Source organism: Ranitomeya imitator, chromosome 1, assembly GCF_032444005.1.
Source record: "Ranitomeya imitator isolate aRanImi1 chromosome 1, aRanImi1.pri, whole genome shotgun sequence".
NCBI classification, from domain to species: Eukaryota; Metazoa; Chordata; class Amphibia; order Anura; family Dendrobatidae; genus Ranitomeya; species Ranitomeya imitator.
Genome location: NC_091282.1, coordinates 697,746,496 through 697,761,413, shown reverse-complemented (window position 1 = coordinate 697,761,413; position 14,918 = coordinate 697,746,496). Strand labels below are relative to the sequence as shown.

Genomic DNA, 14,918 nt, shown 5'->3' with positions numbered 1-14,918 from the left:
CAGACTCAGGTGGAGCTAAATAGCCAGGCAGCCAACGAGCTCACCAAAACACCTGAGGGAGGAAGCCCAGAGACTGCAATACCACTTGTGACCACAGAAGTGAACTCAGCCACAGAATTCACAACACGTATCACTTGTACAAAGCACATGATGAAAACATTAAAAAATAAGGTCCAGTACTCTTCTGCCGTGAAGGCACCTAACTATCTATTCAGTCATCTCCACTAGTGGGCACAGGCTGCTTAGTCCAGTGATTGGTTGCAGCGGTCAAAGGGAGGGTCCTGAGTTATTGCCAATACAAACATTTAAAAAAATATTTTTTTGGTGGTGGGAGAGTAGAGGGTTATGCCATGACAGCAGAGGAATTAAAGGGGTTAGGTTATCCTTTATCTTTTAATTATGGGCCTAAGAACTAACAGGCAGGTAGTTGCTAATTTACTGTTGTGCACGGTGCCAATCATTGCTGGCACTGATCCGGTCCTGAACAGCAATTCAGTGGTTTCCGCTGACATGTTGACAGAGCAGCTTCTCTTCTGCTCTGCTGATGAGGCTTGACTGCGGACATCATGCTTATCGACAGCCGGATCCCTGCCTACCTGCGCGGGGAGCCAGCAGCCAGTCAATCAGTATGAAGTTGGCTGTCATGCCCTTTTAACAGAGTAGCCCGGAAGAAGAAGAGCTTCAGGTAGCTGCCTCTGTTGGAAACTACCTGCCTGTTAAATTTTAGGCCCATAGTAAAAAAATATATATATATTTTTTTTTTATTATTACTATTATTAAATAATAATAATAACAACAACATTCTGGACAACCCCTTTAAAGCTCCAGGTTAGTTTGTTTTTACCCTAAGCCAGCATTTCCCAGCCTACACACTTGGTTGTGGGTATCTCATAAGTGAGCACCATAAAGACATGTCACGTTAAGGCTATGTTCCCACTGAGCATATTTGGGGTGTCATTGATGCTGGTGATGATTTTCAGCAACATTTCTGCACCACCTAGCTCATTTAGGTCACTTGCATTTTGATTGCGTTTAGTGCATCTTTGTCTTTCTGAAGCCATGTCTCAAACCTAATTTGCTTTGGAAATTTCCTGTTACCAAGCGTTAATAAAACTTAATTGATAAAGTTATGTGCGAAATACATGTGTTTTTCATCTGTGGATTTTCCACACCTCATACAAGACTACGGGGAAAACTCGAACATAAAATGCCTAAAATGCGCACAAATTACCTAACCCTACACCAGGCGGATTCTTCATATATCATACGATTTGCAAATGTACTTCACTACATTAAAAATTACCAAGCAATAATGGTGACCATGAAGGTCACCTAGATCACGCGTAAGGTGACCAAAGCTGCAGATGAATCAGTCATACCAATAATTCATCTTGGGTACTTACCTGATCCCAATAGTTTGGTGTGTACAGTTTCATGAAAGATGATGACTCCAGGTCCCAAAGTGGAAAGTGGTACGTCTAATCCACAGCGTGCGGTGGTGGCTTTCAGTTCTTTAGTAAAATGTTTCAAGTAGGCTTCAGAGGCGTCACCGAGGAACTTGAATAGATCATTATGCAAACGGTCTGCGTGAGTCCTATAGATCACTAGATCTGAAATGGCTAAGACTTTAAGGAGCAACCGAGTCCTCTGACTCAGGTTGACTGTAGCTCCGAGAAGTCCTTCCGTGTCGATGACCACAACTTTATGGACAGGATCAAACGCTGCCCAAACACCAACTGTGCAGGACTCCTGAGCAGGAGAAGTTTTGAAAACTTCACGTCCGTAGAAAAAAGTGTGGTTAAGAGTGTGCGATTTACCATCACCGGTGTTTCCGAAAATCGAGACAACTTTTACTAAATCTTCAGGACTGCAATCCAGTTTTCCCAAGAAATCATCTTCGTCTTCCACCTATAGTTTAAAAAAGATCAAGAAGAAAAGGGGTCACAAGCAGTAACCACCGATAAGAATGTTACTTTTCCAAATCAAATAATAAAGCTGGAGAGACCGAAAGCGCAAAGAGTGTCTCATCTGATAAGCAAATGAAATAGAATATTATAGGTATGCTCACCTGATAGGGTTGTGACAGTCACAACTCCTATAAAAGCATGTAAAGGCTGCTGCAGGGCCGCCAATAAAATGCCATGCAGAAAAAGAGGAATACGGTGGTTTAGAGTCAACGCTACCAAGGTTCAAAAGGTGTAGTCACGCACACGGTTAAAGCATGAATGCGGTTTAGTGTCAACGTGGTTCAAAACCTTCATCAGGACCAAACCGTTCATCGTGGTTTGGTCCTGATGAACTGGTTTGGAAACCTTGAAACGTGTTGACACGAATTTGACTACACCTTTGAACCTTGGGTAGCGCTGACTCTGAACCACCATATTCCTCTTTTTCGGCATGGCACCTTTATTTTCCAAACTATTTAGGAAAAAATTTGAGTATTTGTATTAGTTGCTATAGGCTGCCCATCGACCTCTGTTTGTTTGACTATTTTCTACCATCAGATGTTTTTAAAATTCTGACTTACTCATCTGATAGAATAACAGTGGTGAGAGGTCCACTTACGACATTATACTTGTTCTGCTCCCTTGACTGAACTGAGAAATGTAAGTGTGAAAAAGCCTAAGGGTTTTAATTTACACATTTCATGTTTTACAGCCCCTTTTTTTTCGGGGGGGGGGGGAGGGAAGGGGGAGGGTGATCGTGGCCTAAAAAAATGGAAAAACAAAAAAACCCTGAAGGCATTGTGTGAGCATTACCTAAGGAGTGGTGCAATTTTATCCGGTCTGGTACATTTACATTGTAACAAACTATCAGTGAGATTTGTAGTTTCTGGTGCAGCTAGATTTAGCTCACAGAGCATTGCCTACAGCGTGGCTACAATGTATCCACTCTGTCTGGGAGCAGGACTGGAGATTTCTCTTTTGTGTGAACAAGAAGAATCTTATTCTCTAATATCTACAAAATAGTAAAGAACTGAAACAACGTAAGAAAGTTACAAAACGTCATCTATATCACAATTAGTGGGGCTGTGCCGGCCACGTTCTCTCCCACTTCCCTCAACGGTCTCTAGTGGGAGAACAAGAAAAAGTAATCTGCACGAGATCAAAATAGTGCAACTGGAGCGGTCACCTGAGGAGTGCGCAGTACACACTTATAGGATTCTGCATGTTACATTGTCAAATTCTACAAAATGTCCTTTTAAGCCTAAAACCTCTCTTCAAAAAATACAAAGAATGAAAAAAACTTTCCCAATTACTTGTGTTTTAGAACCAGTAGAAACCAGGGGGGTTTCCGCTGAACTTTCCCTAGCACACAAATCTAAGGGAGTTTCCACAATCCTATTTCCATTTTAAGGGGGTTGCCCTATTTTAGAAATGTTTTCTACAAGCTGCAGCTCCCATTTCTGTTCATGTCAGCAGCGCTGCAGCCAATCCCTGAGCCCAGGAGCCATGCCGATGTAGACAATACGAGTCACTGAGCTCCCTAACAGGAATCAGGAGCAGCACTGGTGGAGACTCCGCGCTGTACCTGGGGAGGGTGAATAAAGCGCAGTTGTTCTTTACCAATTAGGCTATGTTCACACTTTGCGGATTTTGCTGCGGATCCGCAGCGGATTTGACCGCTGCGGATCCGCAGCAGTTTCCCATGAGTTTACAGTACAATGTAAACCTATGGGAAACAAAAAACGCTGTGCACACGCTGCAGAAAAAAAAACGCACGGAAACGCTGCGGATTACATTCCGCAGCATGTCACTTCTTTTCTGCAGATTTTCACCTGCTCCAATAGGAAACTGCAGATGAAAATCCGCATAAGAAACCGCAGTAAAAACCGCGATAAATCCGCAGTAAAAACCGCGACGGGTTTTCACTGCGGATTTTGGAATTCCGCTGCGGAAAAATCCGCAAAGTGTGCACATAGCCTTATAGTGATTTGCGGCATTAATTTTTTTTGCAATTTACACAAAATCCTAGAAAAATTGCAATGGTTATACATGATTTTGCATGACAAAAAAAAAAAAAAAAGGAGTGTGAGAGTTAATCTAAGGTTAAGTTCAGACAGGCAATGACCTTTGTGGACACAACTGGCCCTGTGAGCTCTGCAGAAGCTGGACAGGTGCAGGGACAGTCTGCTATTTACATGCACTAATCTGGTTTGGAAATTGGACCAGAATAGTGGGTTCTGCAGGTCCGCGTGCAATGTTAGGCAAGGGCATTAGCACACCATGTACTACAAGTGTGCGGTAAGTAATGCTCACAGTGAGACAAGACTTCTGCACGTTGGAGCCAGGTTGCTGCACGCTACGAATGGTGACTGTTCAAACACAAACCAGTTTAGGGAGGATCCATCATCTTGATAAATGCCTTTATCTGTAATCTACTTATCATGGTGGAGGAGTTACTACACCCCACAGCCTGCATACATAACAACCAAACAATAACTGTGCTGTACCTGGGGAACATCTCACCAATGTGATTTATACCGCCATTCATCATAAAGAAATACAAGTGCAACACTACAGGGGTTTTCTGGGATTTCATGCTGATCACCTATACTTAGGATCTCTCCTATTGGTGGCCTCTCCTGGGAATAGATATAGATGCAGAATCTGAGATGAAAGTGTGGGTTATTTCGTTACTTTCTTCATGACAAAATCAGGAGTCCAGTTATCTGAATAAAAGTCACTTTTTAAAGCCATGTACTTAAAAGGGTGGTCCGATTGTTCGTCCAGCAGCCATGTCTCCTGACTGTCCTATAAAGAGCAGCTTGCCAGAGTTCTCGATGAGAAAGCGGTGGTGGTGGATGATAAATTGACATTCCGGATTCTTATTGGGTGCCCCATTAAAATCTGCTGGACAACCCCGTTGGTATCAGAAGGGTGAGCCAAGTTAATGTGTGGGGGCTTTAGATAGACAATTGTTTGACTTTTATTCTTCGTTTCCAAAAATACACATGCACAGAGTGGATTATTTTCCTGTAGAACATAAGGATCGGACATGTTGAAAGTCAACATGCCTGACCATGTGTTACTCTCATATCTTCTGTCAGGGAAAAGTCAGACAGTGCCATATGCAGCAATCTTCGTCTGTGCACCCTCTCACATGGGAAAAGATGCCATATATTTGTTCTACCCCAATATTCACTGGCTTTAAAGGGAACCTGTCATCCCCAAAATCGAAGATGAGTTAAGGCCACCGGCATCAGGGGCTTATCTACAGCATTCTGTAATGCTGTAGATAAGCCCCCAATGTATCCTGAAGTATGAGAAAAGAGGTTAGATTATACTCACCCAGGGGCGGTCCAGGTCCGGTTCTGGTCCGATGGATGTCGCGATCCGGAGCCTTCATAGGATGACGTCCTCTTCTTGTCTTCACGCTGCGGCTCTGGCACAGGCCTACTTTGTCTGCCCTGGTGAAGGCAGAGCAAAGTACTGCAGTGTGCTGGCCCCGGGCATCTCTGACCTTTCCCGGCGCCTGCGCACTGCAGTACTTTGCTCTGCCCTTAACAGGGCAGACAGAGTACGCATACGCCGGAGCCGCGGCGTGAAGACAAGAAGAGGACGTCATCGTAAGAAGATGGGAGGCCCCGGACAGGACAGCGACGACCATCGGATCGGACCGCCCGCGTGAGTATAATCTAACCTCTTTTTCTCATCTTTCAGGTTACATCGGGGGCTTATCTACAGCATTACAGAATGCTGTAGATAAGTCCCTGATGCCGGTGGGCTTAGCTCATCTTCGATTTTGGGGGTGACAGGTTCCCTTTAAAATTATCCTGAAATGCCAGTGTCATGAACGAACAAATCTTACTGGGAACGATTACCTCTGCTGCAACATGTGCCATCAAGCATAGGAAGCATATCTTTATGCATGTGACAGCGCAGCTCATCCCATAACAGCACTGAAAGCAGAATTCCATATACAGTTGTGTGAAAAGTGTTACCCCTTCCTGATTTCCTATTCTTTTGCATGTTTGTCACACTTAAATGTTTCAAATCACCAAACAAAATTTAAATATTAGGCAAAGATAACACGATTAATCACAAAATGCAGTTTTTAAATAAAGGTCTTTATTATTAAGGGAAAAATAAATCCAAACCTAAAGGGCCTTGAAGCAGCAAAACAGCCCCAGACCATCACACTACCACCACCATATTTTACTGTTGGTATGCTGCCCCCTTTCTGGAATACTGCGTTACTTCTATGCCAGATGTAATCGAACATACGCCTTCCGAAAAGATCAACTTTTGTCTCGCCAGTCCACAGATTTTTCTTCTAAAAGTCTTTTGGGAACATCAAGATGTTTTCTGGCAAAACTGAGACAAGCCTTTATGTTTTTAATGCTCAGCTGCTGTTTTAGTCTTCGAACTTTGCCATTCAGGCTATGTTTGCTTAGTCTCTTTCTTATCGTAGAGTCATAAACACTGACCTTAACTGAGGCATGCAGTTTTTTGGATGTTGTTGTGGGGTCTTTTGTGACCTCTTGGATGAGTCACTGCTGTGCTCTTGGGGTAATTTTGGTAGGCCAGCCACTCCTGGAAAGGTTCACCACTGTTCCATGTTTTTTTTCTATTTGTGGATAATGGCTCTCAATGTGGTTTGCTGGAGTTCCAAAGCTTTAGAAATGGCTTTATAGCCTTTTTCCAAATTAATAGATCTCAATCATGTTGTTTCTCATTTTCTCCGAAATTTATTTGGATTGCAGCTTGATGTCTAGCTTTTGAGGATCTTTTGGTCTACTTCACTTTGTGAGGCAGGTCCTATTTAAGTGATTTCTTGATTGAGAACAGGTGTGGCTAGGGAATTTGAACTCTGCTTCAAAAGATGTGATAAACCACAGTTAAAACATAAATTAAGAAAGGGCAATCATATGGCCCTTTTTCCCTTAATAATAAAAACCTTAATTTAAAAACTGCATTTTGTGTTTGTGTTATCTTTGTCTAATATTTGATGATCTGAAACATTTAAGTGCGACAAACATGCAAAAGAATACTTGGAAGGGGGGCAAACACATTTCACCCAACTGTGAGGGTGCAGATACATGACCAATTTCTTTGCAATCAGACCTTAATTGGTGTGTGAATTCCCATTTCATCTGATTGAAAATTTTTCACCCACACAAAATTCTGTGTGCTAAAAAATTATTTCAGCATGTGAATAGATGCCTAAACGATACTCCATCATAAGGAATAGGGAGGTTTGATTTCACAACAGAGGAGGAAGATCTGCAGGTGTAAACGGCTAAATCAGACCAATTTGAACATCTATAAGATTGGTCATAAATCTGGGCATGTAAATGGAGCTGAACAAGTGCAGACTCCAGATCGGTTTGGTTCCAGGGGTCCACCTTTCATAACAAGGCTCAGTGGTTTCCGCCAAGTACTGGGGCCTTTGATTTAATCTAACCCAGGACAAAATCTAGATGGAGATCAATGCCGTTTCTCCACTTTTCTGGAGCGATTTCCTCCGTTTTTAGTGGCTTTACTACTTGCTCCTTATTCACTATAAGTTTTGTGCCACTTTTTCACTTTTCTCAGTCTTTCGATTCTTCCTCGACAACTAAGCTTATCCAAATATGTTATACAGATTCATGAAATGAAAAAATTTTACCAAATTACTTTTTTTCAGACGCATTTTACTCCAGGCCCTGCCTGGAGAAAGATTTTGGCAGAGTTTTCAATTTTGTTTTTTTAGTTATTTATTTTTGTAGACTAATATGCAACGTTTTAGCTGGGCGGTGGAGTCGGTAAAAAAAAAATGTAACGTATTCGACTCCTAAAATATATAATACATTGGGTACATTAGTAGAATGCAGGATGTGCTGTAAATGTTTTCAGAATAATTTGGGAAAGTTATGAAATGTCCTATAAATGTCTGTTCTGTTCCTGATGTAAGGAGCTCGGCTTTTAGTACAGATGAATCTGTGCTGCACTTTATGTACATGCTCAGTAGTGACCAGTGCTGTGGAGTCCTAGATGAGATGAATCTGTGCTGCACTTTATGTACATGCTCAGTAGTGACCAGTGCTGTGGAGTCGTAGATGAGATGAATCTGTGCTGCTCTTCATGTACATGCTCAGTAGTGACCAGTGCTGTGGAGTCGTAGATGAGATGAATCTGTCCTGCACTTTATGTACATACTCAGTAGTGACCAGTGCTGTGGAGTCGTAGATGAGATGAATCTGTCCTGCACTTTATGTACATGCTCAGTAGTGACCAGTGCTGTGGAGTCGTAGATGAGATGAATCTGTGCTGCACTTTATGTACATGCTCAGTAGTGAGGCAGTGCTGTAGAGTCAGAGGGCTTGGCTTACCGCCTTCACAGCCCTGTTTTTAACAGGGTTTTTGACTTTTGATACTAAACAGTTACAAGCAAAATTAAGGGGAATTTTTTTATTTTGCACCAAATCAAAATGTGTGAGTTGTTTTGAACAATTTGGTGCAAAAAAATGTCAGGGCGAAAAGAAAAAACAAACAAAGTGACCGATAAATTGCAAATGACGAATCGCTCCACAAGTCTTCTCCCTTTCTTTTTCTACACTACTTTCCAAGTCCCCCCAAAAAAAAGCAATAGACAGCACCGCCAATAAGTCTGAGTCATATGTTGAGTATACCTGCTTACGGATATAGGCTTACTTGCGGATCCCGGGTGCTTGAACCGAATGACAGAAATGCAATCCATGTTCCAAGAAAAACAGGTTACAGCACTTACCGGTCCTTTTAGTACTTTATTCAGACATTGTTACAATCTTCACGGCTCGGGGGTGTGCAGGAGAAGGAGTGTGTAGGCATAGACGACGGCCGTTTCGCACCTGGTATGGCGCTTCCACAGGTCAGTGATCAGGGGGAAGTGACGTGGGGAGAAATACATGTGCAAGAGCCGGCTCCTCCCATCACCACATATCCCACTAAGAAAAACATAAAACCAACTGTAATAAAAACAACTCTCACGTGTCCTAAACTTAAAAGGATTTGACATATAGTAACTTTTACACTAGGCTACTTAGTCTGAAGGAGTACTTCCGTGCATTTACACCTCTAGTAACGGGTATCTCATAAATCTCTCAGGTGGCTTTCTCAATTTGCCGGTCGCATGTATCTGGCGGTCCATGGGATTGTATCGGAAAGAGATTGTGAGTCTTTTTCCCGCAACTTTCTTTGGCCTATCTTCCCCATCTAGCATAATTTCACTAACTATCAATTGCCGTCTGTAGCAATGTACTCGGGTAGCCTCTATTACTAAGCCTCTGGCATAATTCAGCAGATTGTCGCTCAAAACCCTCCTGTGTGTTATTCACCCTCCGTACTCTCAAAAGCTGGCTGTTTTTGAGGAGGAGTATGTATACTCGGATAAGAATATATTTCTTAAACATATCAAACATTATTCTAGATATGTGGATGATATGTTTTTTGTGTGGGATGGCCCAGAGGAGGAGTTCACACGCTTTGTACACTGCCTCAATAGTTCGAACACAATGGGCATGTCCTTCACATCCAATTTCGGGGGGTCGCGTCTGGAATTCTTGGATGTATTAGTGGAAATTGCTACAGACGGCAGTTGATAGGAGTACCGAGACTGATTAATCACATTCGGGACGAACATGGGGGGGAATCCAGAAGTTTTGATGTTTGCGGGGATAGAAAAGGTGACATTACCGGCAAAGGGAGGAGATTTACATAACTGGTTGTTGCAACAGGAAGCCAGGTGGATTATGCAGACGCATGCGATGGGTCCGGCTGGACTGAACGATAGGGTTGACATGTCAATTTTTCTATAAACGCATGGCTTGCTTGTTGTGTCCCCCTTTTTGAAAATGTATATAGTACCCGGCAAATTGAGAAAGCCACCTGAGAGATTTATGAGATACCGGTAACTAGAGGTGTAAATGCACGGAAGTACTCCTTCAGACTGTCTAAGTAGCCTAGTGTAAAAGTTACTATATGTCAAATTCTTTTAAGTTTAGGACACGTGAGAGTTGTTTTTATTACAGTTGGTTTTATGTATTTCTAAGGCTAGTTTCACACTAGCGTTTTGAGGAGCTGCAGACTTCCTCGGTGAAGCCCCGCCCTTGGCCGCACCTCCGCCGCTAGCTGCGCCTACTTCTGAATGCGGCCTGCGAACCTATCTTTAACATTAGGAACGCAGGTTGTGCGGCTGTATGCGGATGCTTCCGCATGCGTCGTTTTGACAATGCGGCGACCAGCGTAGGACGCAGCTGGTGGCAATTTTTTTTTCTCTGCATCGTCAAAACGACGTATGCAGAAGCATCCGCATACAGAGGCATGACCTGCGTACCTAATGTTAAAGATAGGTACACAGGCCGCATGTGGAAGTAGGCGGAGCTAGCAACCAAGGGCGGGGCTTCACGGAGGAAGTCCGCAGCCCTCCGCAGCTCCTCAAAACGCTAGTGTGAAACTAGCCTTAGTGGTGATCGGGATATGTGGTGATGGGAGGAGCCGGCTCTTGCACATGTATTTCTCCCCACGTCACACCCCCTGATCACTGACCCGTGGAAGTGCCATACCAGGCGCGAAACGGCCGTCGTCTATGCCTGCACACTCCTTCTCCTGCACACCCCCGAGCCGTGACGATTGTAACAATGTCTGAATAAAGTACTAAAAGGATCGGTGAGTGCTGTAACCTGTTTTTCTTGGAACATGGAGTACACTACATTCCTCCCACATCCCCAAAAAAACAACCTAAAAGATTGCACCATTCCTAGTTTTGGCAAACTGCGATATCAGGCTTGTAGCCCCATTGGGGGCAGACTGTGATGTGAGTGATTGTAAACTGTGTACTGCGCTACAGGATAGGCTGTTGATACAAGAGCAGGAAGATAGAAAAATATAAATACCTGAATTTGCTCAGTTTCATCCACAAGTAGGAAACTGACCACTTTCTCGGTCATCTTCCTCTTCAGAGTCTCGTCATCCGCTTTTGCACCTTCCAGAGGTTCAGGACTCTTTGAAGATTGGTAAAAGGTGACTTGATGCTTCCGTTTGTTCCCTCCAGAGTGAGTTCGCTTCTGACAGTCTGCGCAGAGATCAATTTTACAGGAGAGACACCTTACGGCCGCCCGAGGCCTTGCCCCTGCGGTGCTGCCATTGTTTGCCCCCTTGCATGAGGAGCAATGAGGGACGTAGCCCAGTGGGATCGGCGTCCGCTCGTGGCTCTGGAGTCTCTCCTGCTTGTGCAGAACCTCCTCGCACCGCTGGCACTGTAACGTCTTACACTCATCGCACTCAAACGCAGCTTCTTCACTCCCAGCACATGCAAAACTTTCCTGGCACATCAAACCCGTCATGATCATTTTATCACCGGCCAGGCCCTGGCTACTCATCATCTTTCTAAAAAAAAAACTAAAAGCCGAAAGGTCCTTCTAAATGGTAGAGGCTACGGTTAAAATTACCAAAATAGCGTTCTAAAGAAAAACTAATAAAAATATATTATTTCCAAAGGCTTGAAATGAGGCGTAGTGCACTGAAGTGCCATTAAAACAATCAAGGAGACTCCAAAATGACCCAGTAGTCAGGAAGGTCTGTGGAGACACGTCATTATTAAGTGGTCTGTAAATCTGAGGTGCCCCCCGGGGAGCAGACCAGACCAGCCAGGGATGTATGAAAACAATATAAAAACTGGTGTATTATTATTACTACTGTGCCCAGAGAAACAGCAGGGATCGCCCCGTAACGCTGTATCGATAGGGATCGTCCCCGTCACGCAGTATCGATAGGGATCGTCCCCGTCACGCCGTAACGATAGGGATCGTCCTCGTCACACCGTATCGATAGGGATCGTCCCCCGTCACACCGTATCGATAGGGATCGTCCCCGTCACACCGTATCGATAGGGATCGTCCCCGTCACACCGTATCGATAGGGATCGTCCCCGTCACACCGTATCGATAGGGATCGTCCCCGTCACACCGTATCGATAGGGATCGTCCCCGTCACACCGTATCGATAGGGATCGTCCCCGTCACACCGTATCGATAGGGATCGTCCCCGTCACACCGTATCGATAGGGATCGTCCCCGTCACACCGTATCGATAGGGATCGTCCCCGTCACACCGTATCGATAGGGATCGTCCCCGTCACACCGTATCGATAGGGATCGTCCCCGTCACGCAGTATCGATAGGGATCGTCCCCGTCACGCAGTATCGATAGGGATCGTCCCCGTCACACAGTATCGATAGGGATCGTCCCCGTCACGCCGTATCGATAGGGATTGTTCCCATCACACCATATTGATAGGGATCGTCCTCGTCACACCGTATCGATTGGGATCGTCCCCGTCACACCGTATCGATAGGGATCGTCCTCGTCACACTGTGTAACTGGGATTAGTCCGCAACAATAGGGATCATCTTGTGGCTCAATGTTGGCAGTGAAATGGTTTTGCGGTCCCTGATCCAATTAGTGATCTGCCGCAGATCTGTAGGGATCCTCTGGGATCAGCAGTTCTCCAAGGTCCAGCTCTTCAGGGCACGGTGTTCCCGGGTGACAGCCTCCTGCCCCCGCTGTATGATATCCTGTTGGGCGGGAGGTGACGCAGGACTCCGGTACCGGAGCGCAGGTCGGAGGCTCCGGGCGGACACCTCAGGCACCTATTGTTTACACCACAAGCCGGCATCCGGCAGTGACTCAGGGATCACACGGCGCCTCCTCCCGGGCCCCCGAGCGCTCCACAGACGGGACCCACGGTGTTCACCGGGAGCAGCGGAGAGTGTGCAGGTAACAGGGACCTCTCCGCTCCCGGCTCGGCTCCCCACTGACTCCTGATACGGTCCTGCCTAGAATGGAGTTGCTCCCGGTAGCAGTGATGACGTAGGGTCACGTGTAAGCAGTGGTCACATGACTTCCCTGCGATTTCCGCACTTGGTCTGCAGGACGGAGCCGTACAGTAAACATCGTGTTGTACAGGACCGGTGCTGCGAGGGTTAACACGGGGGATTATGGGAAATGAATGGAGAACTACAAGTGACGGCTGCCATCGTGCTTCCCCTCCATCACATGCAGCTCAGGCGATTTCTGCGTGTATGACCCTCCCACTTATACAGGACACGCCCCGTTTACATAATTAGAATCATGGGTAGCAAAGATGTCCCCCCCCCTAACAAAAGCAGGACATTGCCCCACCAAATCTAGCCTCCAAACCAGTCCCCTTAAAGGGAACCTGTCACCCCGTTTTTTGAGATTGAGCTATAAATACTGTTAAATAGGGCCTGCGCTGTGTGTTCCTATAGTGTATGTAGTGTACCCCAATTCCCCATGTATGCTGAGAAATAACTTACCAAAGTCGCCGTTTTCGCCTGTCAATCAGGCTGGTCAGGTCGGGAGGGCGTGGTGACATCGGTGGTTCTTCCTCAGCTTTACGTTGGTGGCGTAGTGGCGTAGTGGTGAACAAGCAGCGCGCGATCTGCGCTGTAATCCCTTGCATCGGTGGGGGCGGCCATCTTCCTGGGGCCGCGCGTGCGCAGATGGAGTGCTCTGCTGCACGGGGCTTCAGGAAAATGGCCGCGGGATGCCTCGCATGCGCATTAATGATCGCGGCGGCCATTTTCCCAAAGCCGAGTTTGCATCTCGGCTTTGGGAAAATGGCCGCCGCGATCTCTAATGCGCACGCGCGGCATGCCGCGGCCATTTTCCTGAAGCCCCGTGCAGCAGAGCACTCGATCTGCGCACGCGTGGCCCCAGGAAGATGGCCGCCCCCACCGACGCAAGGGATTACAGCGCAGATCGCGCGCTGTGTCTTCACCACTACGCCACTACGCCACCAACGTAAAGCTGAGGAAGAACCATCGATGTCACCACGCCCTCCCGACCTGACCAGCCTGATTGACAGGCGAAAACGGCGACTTTGGTAAGTTATTTCTCAGCATACATGGGGAATTGGGGTACACTACATACACTATAGGAACACACAGCGCAGGCCCTATTTAACAGTATTTATAGCTCAATCTCAAAAAACGGGGTGACAGGTTCCCTTTAAAGAAATGTACAGCCCTACCCCCAATAGAAGTGGAAACCTCCCACTAAAAGATCAGACCTCCCGTATTGTACAGAAAGCCGACTCCACTTTATAAAGACCCCTCATTCTATAGAAACCAGATAAGACCCCCATTCATAAAGACCCCAGATAACAACCCCATTCTACAGACTCCACACCCCCTTTATAAGACCACAGGTAAATACTCCATTCTACAGACGCCAGACACCATAAAGACTCCAGATAAGACCCCCAGTCTACAGCCCCCAGACCACAATATATAAAGACTCCAGATCAGACCCCCAGTCTACAGCCCCCAGACCACCATATATAAAGACTCCAGATCAGACCCCCAGTCTACAGACACCAGACCACCATATATAAAGACTCCAGATCAGACCCCCAGTCTACAGCCCCCAGACCACCATATATAAAGACTCCAGATCAGACCCCCAGTCTACAGACACCAGACCACCATATATAAAGACTCCAGATCAGACCCCCAGTCTACAGACACCAGACCACCATATATAAAGACTCCAGATCAGACCCCCAGTCTACAGCCCCCAGACCACCATATATAAAGACTCCAGATCAGACCCCCAGTCTACAGACACCAGACCACCATATATAAAGACTCCAGATCAGACCCCCAGTCTACAGACACCAGATCACCATAAAGACTCCAGATAAGACCCCCAGTCTACAGACACTAGACCACCATATATAAAGACTCCAGATCAGACCCTCAGTCTACAGACATCAGACCCCTATATTTATTTTGCTTTAGTTATTGTATTAATGTTAACGTTGTTACATATGACTGTTGTGTTTGAAACTGTGAGTTCTATGCACACGTTGCGGACTTTGCGGATCCGCAGCAGTTTCCCATGAGTTTACAGTACAATGTAAACCTATGGGAAACG

The 14,918-nt window shown here is 45.7% G+C and overlaps 1 protein-coding gene across 1 annotated transcript in view; it reads right to left on the bottom strand.

The window, feature by feature from the left end:
* Window positions 1-12,821, bottom strand: part of ZFYVE1 (zinc finger FYVE-type containing 1) — a 45,448-nt gene extending 32,627 nt beyond the window's left edge. The window contains exons 1-2 of the mRNA XM_069731238.1: window positions 10,856-12,821; window positions 1,404-1,908 (exon numbers count right to left, since the gene is read on the bottom strand). Of these exons, the coding sequence (XP_069587339.1) occupies window positions 1,404-1,908; window positions 10,856-11,344 (994 nt within the window). The 5' untranslated portion in view covers window positions 11,345-12,821. The remainder of the gene's footprint in view (window positions 1-1,403; window positions 1,909-10,855) is intronic.
* Window positions 12,822-14,918: the final 2,097 nt, after the last annotated feature.